The sequence below is a fragment of the Papio anubis genome, chromosome 8 (assembly GCF_008728515.1).
Source record: "Papio anubis isolate 15944 chromosome 8, Panubis1.0, whole genome shotgun sequence".
NCBI classification, from domain to species: domain Eukaryota; kingdom Metazoa; phylum Chordata; class Mammalia; order Primates; family Cercopithecidae; genus Papio; species Papio anubis.
In genome coordinates, this window is record NC_044983.1 from 22651142 (window position 1) to 22674149 (window position 23008).

At 38.4% G+C, this 23008-nt stretch overlaps 1 protein-coding gene, 2 long non-coding RNA genes and 1 pseudogene across 4 annotated transcripts in view; 3 read left to right on the plus strand and 1 right to left on the minus strand.

The window, feature by feature from the left end:
* ADAM7 (ADAM metallopeptidase domain 7) overlaps positions 1-6931 on the plus strand; it is a 61008-nt gene extending 54077 nt beyond the window's left edge. Inside the window, exons 17-20 of the mRNA XM_021942145.2 lie at positions 387-467; positions 1300-1378; positions 1894-1999; positions 6400-6931. Coding sequence (XP_021797837.1) covers positions 387-467; positions 1300-1378; positions 1894-1999; positions 6400-6535 — 402 coding nt within the window. The 3' untranslated portion in view covers positions 6536-6931. The remainder of the gene's footprint in view (positions 1-386; positions 468-1299; positions 1379-1893; positions 2000-6399) is intronic.
* Positions 1-20733, minus strand: part of LOC101012153 — a 28290-nt gene extending 7557 nt beyond the window's left edge. The window contains exons 1-2 of the long non-coding RNA XR_002523734.2: positions 19705-20733; positions 16088-16808 (exon numbers count right to left, since the gene is read on the minus strand). This is a non-coding gene — a long non-coding RNA (uncharacterized LOC101012153). The remainder of the gene's footprint in view (positions 1-16087; positions 16809-19704) is intronic.
* Positions 2393-6157, plus strand: LOC101011803 (annotated as a pseudogene). Its single transcript, XR_161420.4, has one exon. The product of XR_161420.4 is annotated as an exportin-T pseudogene (transcript).
* On the plus strand, positions 10564-14484 carry LOC110743921. Its single transcript, XR_002523735.2, has 2 exons — positions 10564-12452; positions 13469-14484. It is a non-coding gene; the product is annotated as an uncharacterized LOC110743921 (long non-coding RNA).
* Positions 20734-23008: the final 2275 nt, after the last annotated feature.

Sequence of the window (23008 nt, forward strand, 5' to 3'; positions counted from 1 at the left end):
GTGATATAATAAACATACATTGTTAAACCAAATCAAAAGAAAAACTTCATTGAAACAAAAGAAACTGTTGCAATTACAGTTGTAGAATCTTTGACAGACTAATATTGAAATAATTACTCAGAACATAAACATTTTAATGAGCTTAAAATATTTGTTTGCATGTATAGTACACTCCTCAAACATTTATAGAGGATTTCTCTATCCACAGAAGACACTACATGTGGAATTTTACAATAGGAAAAGTTACCTAACTTACAATTAAATCATGTAAATTGAAAAATTTCATATGTAAATTACATGCAAAATTGTGTGCTTCACATGCATTACATGAAATTACAATTTCACATTAAGTCATTTTAATTCATGCTTGATTACTTCATTTCTAGGTGTGCAACAATGGTGAATGTCTAAACATCGAAAAGGTCTATAACTCAACCAATTGCCCCTCTCAGTGCCATGAAAATCCTGTAAGATATGACTGCTTTTAAAATTAATGTCTTATCAGCCATATATTTACTTTATTCCTCAGCCTGTATGTGCATGTATATGTATGTATATATGTATGTTTGCTGTTTTCTAAGTCAAATATATATTTGGGATTCATTTTTTCATGTGTTATCAACAAAATTGATCCAAGGAGCTAAACCACATATTATTATACACAGATATAGCCAGTGTTACAAGTAAAGCTTTCATTATGGTACTGGTTATCTAGAAATTCAGTGATTAATGTATGTATAAAGTTTAAATCCGATGTTTAAAGTTGAATCTATTACAATATGTCTTATAGTTAAATTACACCAATGTCAAGTTAAGCTTTTGAGAAAATCGGCAAATATTGTATATTTTTTCACTTAATAAACACTAATACCAGCAATTACTAACAGTTTATGCCTAATATCACTCATATGCTGGGTTAATCAGTAACACTTATATAGTAATACACACACACACATATCACATACACACACATATATATATCAGGTTACTACCATATTTATCATACATATCATATATTTATCTAGAAAGATAAATCATGCTGTCTTGTTCATCTGCCTTTGAATTTGTCAGTATCATTCTCTTATTCAAAGGCCATTTTCAAAGATGGCTGCTTCTTGTATTTTGTTTACTTATTTTTATGCATCATTGATTTTCTTAGGCAGTTTAATTAACTAATAAAAAGTTCGTGCTTGTGCTTGTGTGCATGTATGTTTGATGTACAGTAGTACTAAAGTAAGTGAGTTGCAGAACACAACTTATATCAGTCATTTGAGAAAATATCATTGACTGCTCTTCCAGATGGATGACCATGGACTCCAGTGCCACTGTGAGGAAGGACAGGCACCTGTAGTCTGGGAAGAAACCTTAAATGTTACCAGTGAGCATCCTAAAACAAAATCGTTCATGTATCAAAAGCCTACCCAACGAAAAAAGTTGTTTTTCTTATTTTTCAAGTCTGCTACTTATTTGTTGTGTTTTGATATGGATTTGTATGGTCTTCATATTATTTTGCATGAATACCCAAATTGATTTTACTGCAATTCCCTTTTATAGCGAGTGTAGTCTCTTCTAGCTCAGTTAGGTTTTCTTAGGTCTTCCACAAACCCTCAACACACAAGGGCTTTTCTGTAGTTAATAACTGACAACCAAATCTCTTCCTGATGATTGTGGTTCCCTTAAATATAATGGAATACTGGGTGGAGTGTCAGTTGCAAATACAAATGGTAATTTGTATAATGTTTGGGCTTTTTACTTTACATAAAAATAATTGAAAGGAGAATCAAAGTCCTATAGAAAGGAATAAGGAGCATTGTAACAGCTCCATTAAATGTTAATATTCCACTGTTTTACAACTGATACCCTGGCTGAAGTCCGTGTTTTTTCATGTTGCAGATGTTGCCATCTTGATTGTTGTGCTTGTCCTGGTTATTGTCGGTATCGGAGTTCTCATACTATTAATTCGTTACCAAAAATGTATCAAGTTGAAGCAAGTTCAGAGGTACATATGCATTTTCTATGTGTTGAAGGGAATTGTTACTGAGAATATATAAGCTTTGTAGTTATAGAGGATATTCGATGGCGGGAAGTGTAAGCTTCTTACTGAAGATGGGTTAAGAATAGTAGTAACTCAAGCTTTTATGTACTTGCTCCTATCCAGATGCTAATATCAATGATTCCCAAACTTTGTGCACGTTGAAATCACCAATGGATCTTTCAAAAAATACTGATGTGGGTTGAAGACATTGTGATTTAATTGTCATTGGGTATAACTTGAGCATCAGTATTTAAAAAATCTTGTAGATGATTTAATTTTAGCCATAAGTGTATACCATAGTTTGTTTATCCCATAGTTTCTGATTCTCCCCACATCAAGAATCAGAAAGGTGGCCGACCCCGCCCGCTTGCTTGCTTGCTTGCCTGCCTGCCTGCCTGCCTGCCTGCCCGGCGCCACGCAAGAGAAGGTGCCAGGGGACGCGGAGCGACTAGAGGCGCGCGGTCCCGGCCAGCTCGGTCTCTGGCGTTGGCGCTGCGGCCGTGGCGGAGGACTACGGCGACGAGGACGAGGGCCGCTCTTCCAGCTCTCTGCGTGCCGCACCGCTCAGCTCCGCTGGCTGACCATCTGGAGTGCAGGCTGGGAGGCGGGATGGAGTGATAGGGAAGATGTTTATAAATTCTTCTGTGGGATCAGAGGGCACGCCTATTGTAACCAGAAAACTCCAAATATAGCAGCAAGGATGGATGAACAGGCTCTATTAGGGCTAAATCCAAATGCTGATTCAGACTTTAGACAAAGGGCCCTGGCCTATTTTGAGCAGTTAAAGATTTCCCCAGATGCCTGGCAGGTGTGTGCAGAAGCTCTAGCCCAGAGGACATATAGTGATGATCATGTAAAGTTTTTCTGCTTTCAAGTACTGGAACATCAAGTTAAATACAAATACTCAGAACTAACCACTGTTCAACAACAACTAATTAGGGAGACGCTCATATCATGGCTGCAAGCTCAGATGCTGAATCCCCAACCGGAGAAGACCTTTATACGAAATAAAGCCGCCCAAGTCTTCGCCTTGCTTTTTGTTACAGAGTATCTCACTAAGTGGCCCAAGTTTTTTTTTTGACATTCTCTCAGTAGTGGACCTAAATCCAAGGGGAGTAGATCTGTACCTGCGAATCCTCATGGCTATTGATTCAGAGTTGGTGGATTGTGATGTGGTGCATACATCAGAGGAGGCTCGTAGGAATACTCTCATAAAAGATACCATGAGGGAACAGTGCATTCCAAATCTGGTGGAATCATGGTACCAAATATTACAAAATTTTCAGTATACTAATTCTGAAGTGACATGTCAGTGCCTTGAAGTAGTTGGGGCTTATGTCTCTTGGATAGACTTATCCCTTATAGCCAATGATAGGTTTATAAATATGCTGCTAGGTCATATGTCAATAGAAGTTCTACGGGAAGAAGCATGTGACTGTTTATTTGAAGTTGTAAATAAAGGAATGGACCCTGCTGATAAAATGAAACTAGTAGAATCTTTGTGTCAAGTATTACAGTCTGCTGGGTTTTTCAGCATTGACCAGGAAGAAGATGTTGACTTCCTGGCCAGATTTTCTAAGCTGGTAAACGGAATGGGACAGTCATTAATAGTTAGTTGGAGTAAATTAATTAAGAATAGGGATATTAAGAATGCTCAAGAGGCACTACAAGCTATTGAAACAAAAGTGGCACTGATGTTGCAGCTACTAATTCATGAGGATGACGATATTTCTTCTAATATTATTGGATTTTGTTATGATTATCTTCATATTTTGAAACAGCTTACAGTGCTCTCGGATCAGCAAAAAGCTAATGTAGAGGCAATCATGTTGGCCATTATGAAAAAATTGACTTACGATGAAGAATATAACTTTGAAAATGAGGGTGAGGATGAAGCCATGTTTGTAGAATATAGAAAACAACTGAAGTTACTGTTGGACAGGCTTGCTGAAGTTTCACCAGAGTTACTGCTGGCCTCTGTTCGCAGAGTTTTTAGTTCTACACTGCAGAAATGGCAGACTACACAGTTTATGGAAGTTGAAGTAGCAATAAGATTGCTGTATATGTTGGCAGAAGCTCTTCCAGTATCTCATGGTGCTCACTTCTCAGGTGATGTTTCAAAAGCTAGTGCTTTGCAGGATATGATGCGAACTTTGGTAACATCAGGAGTCAGTTCCTATCAGCATACATCTGTGACGTTGGAGTTCTTTGAAACTGTTGTTAGATATGAAAAGTTTTTCACAGTTGAACCTCAGCACATTCCATGTGTACTAATGGCTTTCTTAGATCATAGAGGTCTGCGGCATTCCAGTGCAAAAGTTCGGAGCAGGACGGCTTACCTGTTTTCTAGATTTGTCAGATCTCTCAATCAGCAAATGAATCCTTTCATTGAGGATATTTTGAATAGAATACAAGATTTATTAGAGCTTTCTCCACCTGAGAATGGCCACCAGTCCTTACTGAGCAGCGATGATCAACTTTTTGTTTATGAGACAGCTGGAGTGTTGATTATTAATAGTGAATACCCGGCAGAAAGGAAACAAGCCTTAATGAGGAATCTGTTGACTCCACTAATGGAGAAGTTTAAAATTCTGTTAGAAAAGTTGATGCTGGCACAAGATGAAGAAAGGCAAGCCTCTCTAGCAGACTGTCTCAACCATGCTGTTGGATTTGCAAGTCGAACCAGTAAAGCTTTCAGCAACAAGCAGACTGTGAAACAATGTGGCTGTTCCGAAGTTTATCTGGACTGTTTACAGACATTCTTGCCAGCCCTCAGTTGTCCCTTACAAAAGGATATTCTCAGAAGTGGAGTCCGTACTTTCCTTCATCGAATGAGTATTTGCCTGGAGGAAGAAGTCCTTCCGTTCATCCCATCTGCTTCAGAACATATGCTCAAAGATTGTGAAGCAAAAGATCTCCAGGAGTTCATTCCTCTTATCAATCAGATTATGGCCAAATTCAAGATACAGGTATCCCCATTTTTACAACAGATGTTCATGCCCCTGCTTCATGCAATTTTTGAAGTGCTGCTCCGGCCAGCAGAAGAAAATGACCAGTCTGCTGCTTTAGAGAAGCAGATGTTGCGGAGGAGTTACTTTGCTTTCCTGCAAACAGTCACAGGCAGTGGGATGAGCGAAGTTATAGCAAATCAAGGTGCAGAGAATGTGGAAAGAGTGTTGGTTACTGTTATTCAAGGAGCAGTTGAATATCCAGATCCAATTGCACAGAAAACATGTTTTATCATCCTCTCAAAGTTGGTAGAACTCTGGGGAGGTAAAGATGGACCAGTGGGATTTGCTGATTTTGTTTATAAGCACATTGTCCCTGCATGTTTCCTAGCACCTTTAAAACAAACCTTTGACCTGGCAGATGCACAAATAGTATTGGCTTTATCTGAGTGTGCAGTGACACTGAAAACAATTCATCTCAAACGGGGCCCAGAATGTGTTCAGTATCTTCAACAAGAATACCTGCCCTCCTTGCAAGTAGCTCCAGAAATAATTCAGGAGTTTTGTCAAGCGCTTCAGCAGCCTGATGCTAAAGTTTTTAAAAATTACTTAAAGGTGTTCTTCCAGAGAGCAAAGCCCTAAGGACTGGATTTCCCTGTGCCTACTTCATGATCAGGAATTCCAGTTAGTGTATAAAGAAGCGATTTTTGTGTGCCATTCACACTGGTCTTTTTCACACTGTTTTGAGCTTACTGCAGTATATGTTTTGGGATTTTTCTGTAAAATGGGTGTAATTTTCCTGACACAGGTATGTAACAACAAAAGAAGTTGCCTGCATGCCGGTTCAAATTGTTCTGTATAAAGATGCTCTTAAAAGACATAGTTATCCTAGAACCTTAATTCTTTTTTATTTGAAATTTTAAGTCAAGTCCTTTATAAAGACCATAGCAGTGGAAAACAGTGTACTTTTAAAAAAATTGCTGAATATAAAATGTTTGAAAATTTTCTTTATGTGTGAAGACACATAAAGTATGGGGGGAATACAACAATCAAAACTAACTTTTTGTAGATAGCCATTTCATTTCTTTAAACTGTTTCAATGCCAATATGTATTCTACAAAAGAGAATGGTTTTAGGCTCCAGTGTTATACTTTTATATATATATATAAATAAATTTTACGTAGTGAAATCTAAAAAAAAAAAAAAAAAAAAAAAAGAATCAGAAAGGTGACATCACTGAAGATTGTATAGTATTAAGTTGATAATTAGCCAATATTAAAAGTTCAATATATCTAACATTGTAATGAAACGGAAACTTTTGAAATATAAAAATTGCTAAAGCTTACTCACGAAGAAATAAATAACCTGAATAGCCCTATATCTAATAAATTAGGTGTTCAATTTCCTTCTTGACAGCCCACCTACAGAAACCCTGGGAGTGGAGAATAAAGGATACTTTGGTGATGAGCAGCAGATGAGGACTGAGCCAATCCTGCCAGAAATTCATTTCCTAAATGTAAGAAACTTCCATTTGCAACAGTTAGTTAATTGATTTTTTAAAGTAGCTGTGTATGTTTAAAATGGAACCCATCCTAAGCTAAGTGACGTGGGAGGTGCAGAGGAGCAACTTAACATGGTTCCACACACACGTGAAGCTTTGAATCTACATGTAGGGAAAGAAAAGAGGACAGGATTCAAAACAAATAGGGAACAATAACCAAGATACTATACCAGAGCGGAATATATTGGTTGAATAAAATATTAATTTGTGCACTATTGTAAAAATTTACAAGCATAAACCACAGTACGGGCCATAAAGCAAGTCTTAACAAACTTGAAAGAATTGAGCCGGGCACACTGGCTCACGCCTGTAATCCCAAAACTTTTGAAAGTCGAGATGGGCAGATCACCTGAATTTGAGACGAGCCTGGCCAACATGGTGAAACCCCGTCTCTGCTAAAAATATAAAGAAAAAAGAAACAAGAAAGAAAGAATTGTAGCCACACAAAATATATTCTCAGAATTAAATTCCAATAGAAATAAGTAATGGAAAGATATTACTAATTAGAAAAATTCTCAGTTGAAAATTAGATAACAAATTCTAAGGAACTCAAATTTCAAAAGAATAATCAAAGGGGAAATTAGAAAGTATTTTAACATGGATGAAAATTAAATACCACGTACCAAAACACGCGGGTGTAGTAAAATCAGTAAAGGAAAATTTATACCGCTTATCTGCTTATGTTTGAAAAGAAGAAAAGTAAAAGATCAATGACCTCAGCTTTTACTTTAAGAAACTAGAAAAGTAAAGAAAATGAAGCCCAATATATGCAGAGGAAAAGAAAAAGTAAATATCTGATTGGTCACTAATGAAATAGAAAACAGAAAAATAACAGAGAAAATGTATTTTGAGAAGATTAATAAATTTTATAATCCTCCATCCAGTCTAACTAGTTAGTACGTATTATTAACATCAAGAATCAGAAAGGCAACATCAATGAAGGTACTATAAATATTAAATTGATAATTAGAAAATATTATGAAAAACCTTATTTTAATAGATTTGACAGTGCAATGATATGGAAATTTTTGAAAGATAAAAATTACTAAAGCTTACTCATGAAGAAACAGATAACCTGAATAACTCTGTATCTAATACGTTAAATTTGTAGTAAAAACCTTTCCACAAACAAAAAAATATTTGACCCCTAAGGCTCTACTGGTGAATTCTATTTAAAAATTCATGAAGACATAACACCAATTCTACATAAACTTTTTCAGATAATTGGAAAGAAGGGGGAAATTCCCAATTTATTTTTTGAGGCCAATATTTCTCTGACACCTACTTATAAAAGTCATTACAAGAAGGAAGCACTACTAACTAATACACTAACAAATATAGGTGCACGAATTATTATTAGATTTTAGCCAATTGAATCTCATGATAAATGATAATGCATCATGATCATATATAAAGGATAATAAATCATTATCAAGTGTTACTGCAATAATGCAAAGAAACTTTAACATTCAAAAAAGCAATGAGGCTAATTTACTGTATTATCAGGGAAAGTGTAAAATCATATGGTCATATCAATAGATGCAGATAAATTATTTGAAAAAATTATATCTATTCCTGAGAAAATTCAGTAAACTAGAAATGTAAGCAATATATGAAGATCTAAGAAAAATGTTGAAAATCCCACAGAAGTCCTTGCAAATCATAGCTTGTTCAATAATTGTAGCAACAGCTATAATTTCCAATACATTCAACTCACTTAAAAAACTGTTAGAATGGTGATCATTAAAAAGTCAGGAAACAACAGATGCCGGAGAGGATGGAGAGAAATAGGAACGCTTTTACACTGCTGGTGGCTGTATAAATTAGTTCAACCATTGTGGAAGACAGTATGGCAATTCCTCAAGGATCTAGAACTAGAAATACCATTTGACCCAGCAATCCCATTACTGGGTGTGTACCCAAAGGATTATAAATCATTCTACTATAAAGACACATGCACATGTATGTTTATTGTTGCACTATTCGTAATAGCAAAGACGTGGAACCACCACAAATGGCCATCAATGATAGACTGGATAAAGAAAATGTGGCATATATATACCATGGAATACTATGCAGCCATAAGAAATGGTGAGTTCATGTCCTTTGCAGGGACATGGATGAAGCTGGAAACCATCATTCTCAGCAAACTATCACAAGAACAGAAAATCTAACACTGCACGTTCTCACTCATAAGTGGGGGGTGAACAATGAGAACACATGGACCCAGGGAGGGGACCATCACACACTGGGGCCTGTCGGGAGATGGTGGACAAGGGGAGGGATAGCATTAGGAGAAATACCTAATGTAGGTGATAGGTTGACGGGTACAGCAAACCACCATGCCACGTGTATACCTGTGTAATAAACCTGCATGTTCTGCACATGTACCCCAGAACTTCAAGTATAAAAATAACATAACATTAAAAAAATAAATAAACAAACAAACAAACAGAGTGGCCAGGCACAGTGGTTCATAGCTATAATTCTAGCACTTTGAGAGGCTAAGGCAAGAGGGTAATTTGAGGCAAGGAGTTCTAGACCAGGCTGGGTAATATGGCAAGCCTTTGTCTATATAAAAAAAGAAAAAAGTAGCCAAGCATAATGGTGCACACCTGTAGTCCCTAGCTACATGGGAGACTGAGGCACTGAAAACCTCTGGAGCCCAGGATTTCCAGACTGCAGTGAGCTATGATCATGCCACTGCATTCCAGCCTGGGCTACAGAGTGATACCCTGTCTCAAAAAAAAACCAATAAAACAATGATCAAGACAAAACCTGTAAGCAAAGATTAAGAAACTACAAAGGCATTAGCTTTTTTTAAAAAAAATTAGCTGATGAAGAAAGCATGATTCTTGATAAGATTATCTCTTTAAAATGATGAAACTGCCCATTAGGATTTAAATCATGAAGAAGGGATCAAAAGGCCCCAATGTTAAGGTTAATAATTAACTGACTGTTGCTAGATGCAAGTGCCAATAAAAATATAATATTGCCAGTATTTTAAAATCAGGATATTTTTGGTTGGTGGGGTGGTCTGGTCTGGTTACACAGTTCCAGAGGTTTTGAACGCTTTGCCATGGCTTTAGGCATGCCAAAAGCTTTGTGATTTTTACTGCACAATGTTGCAGAGCAGGTCCCCACTCTATCCCCCAGAACACATAGATGACATTTTAGTGGAAATGCCTCTGCTGAATTTCACTCGAGTATAGAGATATTGAATCTTTCTCTGGTTATATATGTTTGTTAGTTATCATTTTTATCCATTTTTACTCTTTATTATGGCAGCTGTGACTCCAAGAAGGTAAAACTGAGTCTTAATTGTCCATTAGAATGAACAACAAAAAAAAAAGTATGATTTTTTTTTAAGTTTACATTGAGATTTTCAGGAATGAAACCACATGATGCTAATATAATTCTCATTCATTTGTCATGAGGTTTAAATGAGAAATTGTATGTAAATATGCCTAGCACAGGGATTGGTATATACTTGGCACTTAATATGTGTTATTTTAATCTACTATGCCTCATGTGCTGTTAAAGTTACTTTCCTAATTACATGTTCCTTAAATTAATACGTTAAAATAGATGGACTCCCAGAGAGAGGAGTCAGGAAAGGTAGGCTGAGTACTGGTCAGTGATGAATACCCATAGAGCCTAGGACATATTTGTTACGATTCTTGATTCTAAGCTTCCTTTAAGGGCTTTTGGTTTTTTGGTTGAATGAGGGGCACCTAGAAGAGAAGAAAAATAAATATCTGCTGAATATGTGAATAAATTCAATTTACTGCTGATGGCATATACACCATGATATTAACACAGATAGCAGAGCTGGATCCTCAAACATCACATTTAGGGTTTTTATTTTTTTTGGCATGAAATATTATAAACAATAATGATTTAACTGATGCTTATTTGACACAGTTACCCATCAAAGACCAGTCCTCAGCAAAACTGGGGTTTGGGGGAAGTCTGTCTTTGGCGTCTTTTACCTGTTATGTTAATGATGTTTGTTTTTTGTTTGTTTTTACTCTCCCTTCTCTGGCCTCCAGGGCCTCTCCCAGATCCTGCTTCCACTGGACCATGCTTTCTAGTTGTATTAATATCTACTGGGGAGTTAACAGAACACACTTTAAAGAAGGAAACTTCATTTAGGAATTTTTATATTTTAATAGGAAATTGTGGAGTTTCTCAAAGACATTCAAGGCCCAAAAGACTGTGGCTGGCTGGGGAATTTCAGGCATACAGCCAAATAGCGATAGTAACATTTGGTGGCTAACAGACCTGCCTCATCATATTCATATCACAACATATAAATCCCCACTCTTCTTATATGTAGGTTTGTCTTATAGACAGGTCCTGAGATAGACTCATGTGTTGTAGGATAACAACCTAGGCAAGAATATTAGGTCTGGGTCTTTTATTATTTGTATACTTACTAGGAATTGCAGATTAATAGTATCTCTTTTCACTAGCAGAGAACTCCAGAATGCTTGGAAAGCCTGCCCACCAGTTTTTCAAGTCCCCACTACATCACACTGGTATGTCCCCCTCCCCTTCCTCTTGGTGGTGGCCTGTGTCCTTTCCGATAATAACTTTCATGAAACTTATCTGTTGGTTCCTTGAAAAGGACCAATAATATAACATGGATAGCTCTCTGATTGGCGGTAGAAATGGGACATCCTGACACTCTGGCATAGAGACCTACTTCTTAACAGGGTGGCAGTTAGGGTGAGGAGGGGGAAGTGAGTCAGGCAAGTCCCAGGGCAGACTCAGTTTTTTGTTTAAAATGTTGGCATTTTGTTTATCTTGATACATTCATTTTCTTGCAAATTAATTTTGATATTTTAAATTAACACATTAGCACATAATTTATCTTAATTACCGAATTAGTTTTCTCCCCTTAAATTCTGCCCCAGAGACCAATGCCTCACTCACCTCACTCTAGTCCTGGTCCCTGTTCTGAAAGGTAAAACACAGCAATGGTTTTCAGTGAGCCAGAGTCTCTCCCCCGGAACCCTTAGTTAGCTGAGGCAGTATAATCCCTGCATCTTTATTTATAAGGGAGAAACAAAATACTAGCACATATTAGCATACGCATGCATTAGAGACTGAGTCAAAACACACACACACACACACACACACACACACACACACACACACACACAGTACAACCACTACAGGATTTCTATGGATTGCCCAAATGACTATAATCTCTCTCTCTACATCCTCAAGGTTACTCAGTAGAGCACTTCTTACTCAGAACTGGGTGCTGAATGCACACAGATTTTCAACTCTGTATTTTTAAAAGCAGCCATTCTCGTTAAGCTTTCTTTATGGACGACTAAAATGCTGTGATTAGTTGATTCGTTTATAATCTGTGGTTACACACGATCCTCGATCACACAAAAGGATTACAGAAAGTGGCAGACAGCCGGGGGAGTTGTATGAATGAATTCTTCCTTGAACCCATGCAGTCCATGTTTAAAATCAATTTTACTGAGATTCCAATAGAGATGTTATCAGAATGAAAGTGCTAATACTTAAAAAGTGTTTGCAAATCTCTTACCTAATATATTCTAGGGAAGATTCACAAGTTTTACAACCAATAATGGTTTCTGATACAGCTTTGCTTAACCAGCACTATCTTACCCTCCTCTCCCCCAGTCCCATAGGAATTTACAAACGGTCTTAAGCAATTTGCAAACAGTCTTGGATTTTTCAAGGAGCAAGTAGAGGTGGTCTGTGTGTACGTGCTCACATGTATGTGTGTACACGCATGTCCGTGTGTGGATGCACATGCATGTAACATCTGGTGCAGCTCCTAATACAACATAATTTATTTATTACAGAAACCTGCAAGTAAAGATTCAAGAGGAATCGCAGATCCCAATCAAAGTGCCAAGTGGTAGGTTACCCTGACAGATAGTACCTCCCGTTTTTATTTTTCAAATGCTGGCATAGTTTTGTGTTCTGTACCTACTCATTGATTCACTGGGGACATCCTCTGTACTTATCAACAGATTAGGAAGCCTAGAATTTTTTTTTTTTTTTGCTGATATGCTTAAATTTCTAATATATAATTCTGCTAAGGATGTTTTAATCCAAAACTTTCAAACCGGACCAATGGAGCAATCTAGAATTCAACAGTGCCAGAGTCTCGATACAGGTTAGGAATAATGAAAGCAGCACTATTCTTTCAGACTTTTGTTGGTCAGAGTATACATACCCACAGATTTTTTTCAAGTATGTTAAAGGGCTTTAGTAATGCTGGAAATCACAGAAAAGAAACAGTTTCCTTCATGATTGCTTTTCTAAATTTTTTACTTATCAAATCAATAAATGGGAGGGCTGACTTCACATTCGACTTAGTGTGTCTATATTAGAAAATTTATTCAAAAATTGTGATTTATGTCAAAGGGAAAGAAAATGAGCATGGCTTGAGTACATTTTGAGTTTGTTTTCATTTCTTCCTCCTTCATTTTTGCTGAGTTTTCACAGTGCAGTAGGCACTGGATTAGTATGAAGGTTCTTTCACAGAGCATTCTTATGAGGAATCTTGCTTAATACAGACCTACCGCCCCCTCCACTGAAAAGCAGGGTATTTTCTAATGATCCTTCCACTCCACAATGACAAATCTGTCCCCCAGAGAGTAGAGAGTGAAGACACTCCTTAGTGCCAGCAAACTGTTTGGCATCCCATAATGGAAAACAAAATTATTTTCTTTCTTTCATAATAGGCCTATTTGTTTTATAACTGCTTAATTAGCAATGGCTAGGGAGAGCTATAAAAGCATGAATAAATGTAAGACTACGGAATCCAGAAAGGTTATTCTAATTAGTAGATATAAATGAGTAATGGAAATACATGGTTCACAGATTTCATAGTAAACAACTTATCTTTAACCATCTGTTTCTATTTAGAGCTTGACGTTGGATATCCAAAATGGCTGTGCAAGCCTGGGCTTGGGATTCTGGATGCAAGATCTTTACAACCTTACCTAGATATCTGCTACTCAAATTTTTGGTAGATTTTCAAGTGTCCTCTATCCAGACAGAAAATGTTTAAAAGAAGCAACTTCTTCCTGTTAATATTTACCGGTAGAATTCACACCCTCTATCATAAACATACGCTGCAGAAAAACATTTCTTGTGGTCTTTCAGATGCTCTTTACTGCAATATAAAAATTCGTACTCTTGCCATAGTATTTTCCTACAAAATGTTACTCTAGTTTATTTCAAGAGTCCAAACTTTGAGGATGATAACTTACAGTCTAGGAAGAAAACATTGCATATAAAAAGTTACTTCTTTGGAAATGTAAAAGTACTTTTTAAAACTTGAAATCATTAGCACTAACTCTGGTTTAAATGAAATTCCTGCAGAAATGCCAAAGAAGGCAGGGCTGAGTGGCATGGATTCTACTAGGTAATTGAAAGTGTAAGAGGCAGAAGAATAGTGGACAGAACTGCAGGATAGTCCTTAAAATAACGGTGGAAGGAAAGGAAAACACATAATACTCCTGGCAATTCTAAATTCCTAGGTTTACCTCTCTAGAATTCCTTAAGAAGCTGACAGAGAAATCAGAGGGTTACAAGAATTTCAGAAAGGGTACTTCAAGTGAGGACATACTCAAAACTCCTATGAAGCGTTTCTAAGGTCTTTATCATGTGCTACTTGACAATGTGCTATTTCTGTGCTGTCTCCACCCCCTACCTGTCTGTTTGTTATGGGATGGGGGGTTACCCTGGGAATGATTTCAGCTGCTGCTTACACAGATGCCTCTCAAGGTGTTCTTTTGTGTCCTCTATTTTCTTCTTGCGAACTGTTAAAGCTACATGCAATATTTTTTTTTTCCATTTACTGAAATAAAGTTTTCAAGTGCTAAATAAAAATATTCTGACTCGATGAAATAAATAAAGGCTACAACGGAAGGAAGAAAGACTGTTGTCCTTGTTGACATTTTTGTTGCTCTGCTGACTTGTCTTTCTCCTGGAGCGGAGCCTGCCTGCAGCATAGCACGGCAGTGACTCAGCACTGGATACCACAGGAGCTTTCTTTCTGCATCTGTTGTTCTAATCAAAGCTGCCACTTTAAGAAAGAGTGTTGACAAATGTGTATTAAAGCCAAGGAAACTAATTTAAACGTTTTATGTAAATTTGAGGGGAAAGAAACCCCAGAAACTCCACATCTGATATATGCTTTCCTCATTAAAGCAAACAATAAGCCTCTGATGTCCAAAATTACGGAACAGCCACATCTTCCTATTCTCCTGAACACTGCCTATGTGGATGAACAAAGCACAGTTTGATGATATCGTATTTCCTTTATAAAAGGATCACCTTTCTGATTCATTATTTTTGTATTGTCTCCATATCTCTTTCAGACAAAATCCTCCCTCCATTACTTCTGTCTTGGGCTCCATATTTAACTAACTGCTACTTTCTGGTGATTTTTTTTTTCGAAGTTCTCTCTCCAATAATAAACATCTCTTATACCCCCTCCATTCTCCCAACTCATTGCTTCCTGTTCAGATCTCTTTAGATTTCTAATTTGCTTCCCTTTCCTTTCAACAACCTCAGAAGCCTCTGACAGTTAAGCCCCTTTTCAATTTTAGGTCACGTTCTCCAAGTTTTGTCCATATGTAGACCCCGGGCCTTAGGACTTTCTATTCCTTTTAAATGCTGTTAAGAAGCCTCTCCTTCCAATGTCTACAGAGCAGAATCAAACATCACAGCTCCTCGTTACTTGTTGACCCCTTGTCAGCCCGGTTCTGCCATGGCCATGGAGCCAGTTACTGGCCATGATTTCCCGGGAATGGATATCGGGAGTCCCCACCCCATACATGGACATAGCTGGCACTTGCCCAAACTCGACTTGAGTTTGTTGTATTTGAAGATGGTGTGTTTTAGGGTATGGGGTTGTCCTTGCAGTTAGGTCATGTCCCCTTTGCTCTGAACAGACACAGATTTATCTGGAAGCAAATGATCTTGCCTTTTAGAGCCCATAATACATACTGCCCTTTTCAACACCATTTTTCTAATTGTACATTTACATTTCTAATGGTCTTCCATGGACTGGATTTGGGTTGGGAAGGAGAAATCCAAATGATTTATAAGCAAAAATACTAAAACTTATGGAAAACAAATAGGACAAAGATGTGACTTGGCTATCCTGGGACTGGAGGTGCAGCTGAGGTGAGGAGTGGACCAGCCATGGATGGAATTAGGGTCGCAGCTGGGGGGCATTCTGAGAATGAGAGAAGCATGGAAGGGTTGCCAAGCTCTCCACTCACCCCTGTGACATGCATGGGAGTGGGTACCTGAGAAAGCACCACGGAGAGTAAAATCCAAGAGAGGACTGAAAGCTGATGGGCTTCGATTACACTCCCAACCCACACACAGATCAGTGGCCTGAGGGCTGAAGTTTTACAGGTCCCTGGGGTTTAAGCAAAACTTCTGTCCAAATTACTGACCACTATAACATGCCGACACTAGGGCAACCCATAGGAAAACAAGATAAAATATAAACATGAGAATTAAAACCTGAGCAGAGATGTCCGTGGCTATACACTTCAAGCAGAGATGTCCGTGGCTGTACATTTCAGGAAGGGAGTTAAGGGAGAGGATGGGGGAAATCAGTTGTGCAGTTTAAGTCCAGTTCAGCCACTTTTTAAAACACTCAAAACAATAAATCGGAATCCATACTTGCTATATGATATTATCAAACTGCTGCTGTACCAAGGAATCTTCATGCGCATATTTACATCAGTTCTGCCAGGAATACACCAATGACGACACAAAACAAAACCTTCGCCGACGGATGACCTGTCATCAGCATTCCCATTATACCAGCAATCATTCCCAAATATCAAACATCTCCCCATAGCTATTCTGCCTTTTTCTCAAAGCGTCTGTCCTGCCGGATGATTTTAGAATTCAGAAACTCACATCGCATGTGCTAAAATTAGGAAGTCATATTCCAAGAAAGATATTAACTTCTTTATTAGCGGACAATTGTCTGTGTACCTGACAATCCATCAGTGACGTTCATGGAAGAGCCACTAGGTGGCCACATAGCTAACGAAATTCTTGTTAGCTGGAAAACTGCTCGAGGCTGCTGCTGTCCCTTTTCCAGAGAGCACTAGGCCCTCAAAATCATGACTTTCAGTAAATATCTTAAGGAATTTGATGAATTCCATTCTTGATGATTATAGATGGAAATCTGGGTGAATTGTTTCAAACACCGCTTTCGTCTCTGGCAGAGCTGTGGATGGAAACAGACAAACAGGGACCATATCCCTAAACAAAAGGGGAATTGGGCTCTCAGCTAGAAAGCTTTGAACGGAGATTTTAGACTGAATGCATAAATCTTCTTTACTCTCAGTCATGAAGTCCAATTTTCTTGACATTGGCATTTGGATAGACCCAAAGAAAACCCAGGCTCCTGAAAACTACTACGAGTGGGTGTCTAGTTTTTTGTTGTTGTTGTTTAATTATGTATTATCTGTTCATTTTGTTTGAAGGCCATCAAATTAACTTGGCTGACTGCTGCCATGGAAACCTGAAGCTCTCCCACCTCCTGGGGGATGTATAATGGATGGTGAATGTCAGCAGCCTACATCCTGTGTTACTTATCTGACATTGTGGTGCACTGTTGATGTCCTCTACTAATCATCACCATTGAGTGAGAAATATTGATTAGATTCCTAGGCTTTTTGAGAAGCTTCCTGATCACTTTCTAACTGAAGGTCAGGCTTTTAGGAAACTCAAGAGCTGATGTATAGGCAAGTGAGGGTCTTTTGGGTTGAACAGAATCCATTAACATCTGTTTCCAGGAAAAGTTATAATTGTGAGACATATGTAATGGGTATTGATTGCTAAGGAAAGAAGATACACATAACTTTAAACCTTAGAAGTCTCCAAGGACAAAAAAATGGAAAAGGGGGGTCTTTGGGATTGCAGGAATGCTGGCTGGGAGGAAATTACATCAGAGCTGTCTTAGAGGATCTTAGATAAATAAATTCAAAAGCCAAAGTCTCTTGCTCAAGGATACCAGAGATATGCTACTACAGCAGCTAAAACAAACATAGCATTTTGTGAGTGGACACTATTTGTCAGACATTATTCTAAGCACTTCATATGTATAATTTCAGTTAACTTGAAACAATGAGTTAAATACTACTACTATTTTCATTTTACAGCTTAGAAAATTGATATTAAAAAAGTCAAATAATGTGCCAAAAGAGATAGCCGATTAAGTAGTATGTTCACAATTCTAAGCCAGGAAGTCTAACTCCAAAGAGTATGCTTTTAATCATTATTATGCTGTGATACAAATACAACATTGACAGGAAAAACGCACAGCCCTCACCCCCAAAATTCAGAACTGTGTAAATATCTCACTCCCATTCTCTTCTTCCATCTACAGTCCACCATACTTCCCAACCACAGTAACAATGGTGCATGAGTTAACATATCAAGTAGGAAGAGCAAAGCTAGGCAGCTGTCACCTCCCAGTTCAGCCAGAGCATAGCTGAGATGCTGTTGTCCAAGGAAGAACTGTATCTGGGGATGGACCAAAACTTAAACGCCCTTTGCAGCTCTCATTGGTCACTTCCTAGCAGGGACTTTGTGAACCTTGAATCTTTCCCTTGTGTTATAGTGACTCAATTTCTGGATGATCCTTGCTTAATAGAATAGACCTCTACCTGGGTGGTGCTTTAATTCAGCTTAGTGTGTTTGGGCAAGCTGTGTGTTGTTGTCTCTGCCATCACTGTGCACAATAGGGAAGACAGTGGGCCAGGGGATGGCAGGGGCCAATCAAGAGATAGAGCCCTCTGCTAAAGCGTCCTTCCTTGCTTTAATCAAATGAAGAATGCACCAGATGAGGGTCACTTGGAACACACAGGGAAAGGTAGAGCAACTACAAAGCATCTTCCAGACCCCAGGCACCTGCAAGATGCTATTACATTTCCATGAAATGCACAAGGTCCATGGAAAGGATTCTTTTACAAATGAGGAGGCTAGGGATAAGAGGTCCTCAAACACACAGCCAAGAAATGGCAAAACAGGAATCACAAGCCTCAGACCACCAAAAACGATAAGTCCCTCCAGTTTTAAGAATGACAACAGCATCACAATTGGCCACTGGATGACCTCAGAGTTCAATCCTGCTAAAAGTAGCTTAGGATTGAGACCATCCTGGCCAACATAATGAAATCCCATCTCTACTAAAACACAAAAAATTAGCCGAGTGTGGTGGCATGCACCCGTAGTCCCAGCTACTCGGGAGACTGAGGCAGGGGAATCCCTTGAACCCAGGAGGCAGAGGTTGCAGTGAGCCGAGACTGCACCACTGCACTCCAGCCTGGCGACAGAGCCAGATTCTGTCTCAAAAAAAAAAAAAAAGAAAGAAAAAAGAAAAAAGAAAAGAAAAAAGTAGCTTTGATGTTGAAAGTGGCTGGTAGCAGAGATCAGTTAGTGGTCCCTCCCCAATCCTAGCCAAAAGGAGCACAGTATCCATTTCATTTTCACATCTTCAGGTTCTTCAAAGTCATGCCTAAAGCAGGGAAAGAATGAAAAGATCTACTGTCATTCTAACAGGATTCAAAGAGAGGAACCACTGGATGGAAAAATGTGAATTGTTTTAGACAAAGCCTTTAGCATTTAAAATACTCCTCCCATAATTAATCTATTCATTTCTCTCACGTTATCAGTGTCAGTGCCTTGATGTCAAAGTGTATGTCAATAAGCCACAGATGGGAAAATAATAGTTGGAGTGACCTCCTGAGCTTCTAGGTTGTTCTACTCTCTCCCTTAAAGACCTGGTTCAGGGGCGTGCCTCCTCAGGTCCACCAGTGAAAGCAGTTGGAGAGTAATCTGATCTTCTCTGAAATGTCCCTCATGCTGTCTCTGAAGAAGGACATTTCCCAAGTTTAAGCTATCATTGCCTACTGTAGTCTTCTGTCTGGCTGGAGGAAGGAAGAAATAATCTCCTAAGTAGCACATTGTGCAAATCTGATGCCTCAATCTTGAGGCACTGCCAAGCAATTCAGAAGAGAAATAAATCAATTCATTCCATCTCGTTAATGCTGCCATGTCTAACAGGTTTCTATGCCGAAAATATCACCAGCTGGACACTGCGACACTTAATATTGCACCTTCAGAAATGAATTATCAGGCACAAGCACAGTCTGATGTCATTCTCCTGACCTGGTTCGCTTGAATCTTCAAGAGAAAGAACACTCAGGCTCAGACGGAACAATGCTAAAATGGCAGAACCACATGACGTCACCTCCCGCATCACAAAACAGGCAAAGTTATTACCCTCTTCACTAGGATCCCTCTTAGACTCCTCTAAATAGAAACAATAACAACAAAAAAGCAGAGGCAGCGATCAAGCACGCTTACAGATTTCAGAGGAAAAAAAAAACTTATAAAAATAAACAACAACTATGGACTGATACCATATAGGTTCTGTTTACTTATCCATTAACTTCTTTGTTCAACATGTACCATTGCATACTGGCTGTGTTAGAGGTATTATTCTAGGGACGTGAAGATATGCAGGTGTACACAGCCCTGCCCTAAGAAAACCAAGCTCCGTGAGCAAGCAAAACAGGCTTCTAAATGGATGGTCATAAGTTATGTGATGTCTGTAAGAAAACATCTTATGTATCCTCTGAATATATATACCTACTATGTACCCACAAAAATGAAAAGATTAAAAATAAAATGCATTGCCACATATACATGAAAAATGAAATTCTGGAAAAAAGTTAGAAAAATAAATTAATGTGATACATGGCACCAAAGAGGAAGGCAGTAGGTGAAAATGCCCAGGGGAATGAAGAGAAGCCTTGTAATGCTTGCTGGAATGGAGAAGGCTTCAGAGAGGTAACTTTTAATCAAGATCTTAACAAAGGTACAAAGGTTTGCCAAGCAGAGAATTAGCATTCCAGGGAGAAGCAGCGAGTCTAAGCATACCTGAGTTTGGTGGGTCTGATCACAGAAAGTAGGTTAGTGTAGTTATATCATAAGTTATATAGGAAAGCATGGTATGAGAGTACATTAAAGATAGGCTACACTGGATATTCTATGATGTGGTTATCTGTTGTTGTTTGAGACAAGGTCTTGCTACGTTGCCCAGACTGAAGAGCAGGAGCACAATCTCAGCTCACTGCAAACTCTGCCTCCTGGGTTCAAGTAATTCTCTTGCCTTAGCCTCCCGAGTAGCTGGGACTACAGATGTGTGCCACCACACCCAGCTAATTTTTTAATTTTTTGTAGAGACAGAGTTTCGCCATGTTGGCCAGGCTAGTCTCGAACTCCTGGCCTCAAGTGATATGCCTGCTTCAGCCTCCCAAAGTACTGGGATTACAGGCATGAGCCACTGTGCCTGGCCTGCTGTGGATATCTTAAAGGCAGTTGACTTGGTAAAATAACTTAAATGAAAGTAACAAGGTAAAATTTGTGTTTTGGGGGGGAAAAGTCATGATTTTGAAGGTTGGATGAGAGAAGGCTATTGTACTGTCCAAGTTAGAAGATATAAAACCTCAGAGAGACCAGGGTGGTAGAAACATAGATTAAAAGGAGGGCTACAAGAAGTTCTTTTTTGATTGGGTGAGGGAACAGGGATGAGGTCAAGGGCAGAGTTGATGCTGTCTTCTATGTTTCTGATTTGTGTAGATGACGTTTTATTGGTTCCTTAACCAAGACAAGAAAGTAAGAAAGAAGCAGGTTAGATTGGAGATGACAATGGAGCTTAAGTTTGATGCATTTTTAACTTTCTTATGTAAATAAATATAGTGAATTAATATAATGATAAAAAGTATACTGGTAAGTTTATGTAATCAAATGGGGGTAACTGGGATATGTATCACTTTAAACATTTATCTTTTTTATGCGAGGAACTCTCAAATTATTTTTTTCCAGCTACTTTGAAATATACAATTGATGAATGTTAAGTGTAGACACCCTACTCATTATGCTGAAAATATGTACATGTGTATCAACCAAAAAATCTAAAAAAAATTATACTGAGAAATACTCAGATAAGTTTTCATAAAAAAATTACTTAAAAATGTGCATTCAATTTTACCCAGTTATTGTGCTAACAGTTGACTATATAGAACCTTGGACTAGGAGCAGAGGGTATGTAGTACAGGGTAGGTTTATCAAATATTGTTTTAGATTTAAAAGCAACTTGTTCCTTTTAGAAGTTTTGAAAACAAAGCCCAGTGAAGTTAAACAACTAGTGGAAAATAAACAAGATATGGATAATTGTGCAAACAGGACCCAACTCTCCTAGCTTCTTATGTAGTACATGGTCCCTGCCCATCTGCAGACTCATTGGTGAGATAAAGACTATTAGGCTATTCCCAAAATTCTCTACAAACCCTAAAGACTTTATAGTTCTCCTGAGTAAGCGCCTCTGTAACTTTCACTCTAAGCCCCAATAAAGGCCTCTCAAGGGAAAGGTTAAGGTCCCCTCAAGCAAGAAAGTCATTCTATTTGAAAAGACAAAATGACAATTTTGTGCTATTCTACCCAACACAATCTTCCTTGTTTCCCCGTCTTGAAACACTAAGTCCACTACAAATGTTTAATATCTTTTATATCTTCCATGTCTCTACTTAAATTTTTGAACATATTGAATATTATTTTAATGAGTGTTCTGAGCCTAGTCTGCTAAATCAAATATCTGTGTCTGTTCTAGGTTAATTTTAAGTTTTCTTTTCATATAAGACCCCCACTTTGGCTTTACCTTTTGCTATCAGTAAAAGCTCCCTGAGGCCTCGCCAGAAGCAGATGCTGCCATACTTTCTGTACAGTCTGTGGAACCATGAGCCAGTTAAAATTCTTTTTTTTTTTTTTTTTTTTTTTTGAGAGGGAATCTCGCTCCGTTGCCCATGCTGGAGTGCAGTGGCACAATCTCGGCTCACTGCAACCTCTGCCTCCCCGGTTCAAGAAATTCCTCTGCCTCAGCCTCCTAAGTAGCTGGGATTACAGGTGCCACCACACCAGGCTAATTTTTGTATTTTTAGTAGAGATGGGGTTTCACTATGTTGACCAGGCTTGTCTCAAACTCCTGACCTCAAGTGATCTGCCTGCCTACGCCTACCAAAGTGCTGGGATTATAAACCTCTTTTCTTTATAAATTATCCTGTCTCGGGATGCCCTCTCTCACCACTCCTATTCAACATAGTGTTGGAAGTTCTGGCTAGGGCAATCAGGCAAGAGAAAGAAATCAAGGGTATTCAGTTAGGAAAAGAAGAAGTCAAATTGTCCCTCTTTGCAGATGACATGATTGTATATTTAGAAAACCCCAGTGTCTCAGCCCAAAATCTCCTTAAGCTGATAAGAAACTTCAGCAAAGTCTCAGGATACAAAATTAATGTGCAAAAATCACAAGCATTCTTATACACCAGTAGCAGACAGAGAGCCAAATCATGAGTGAACTTC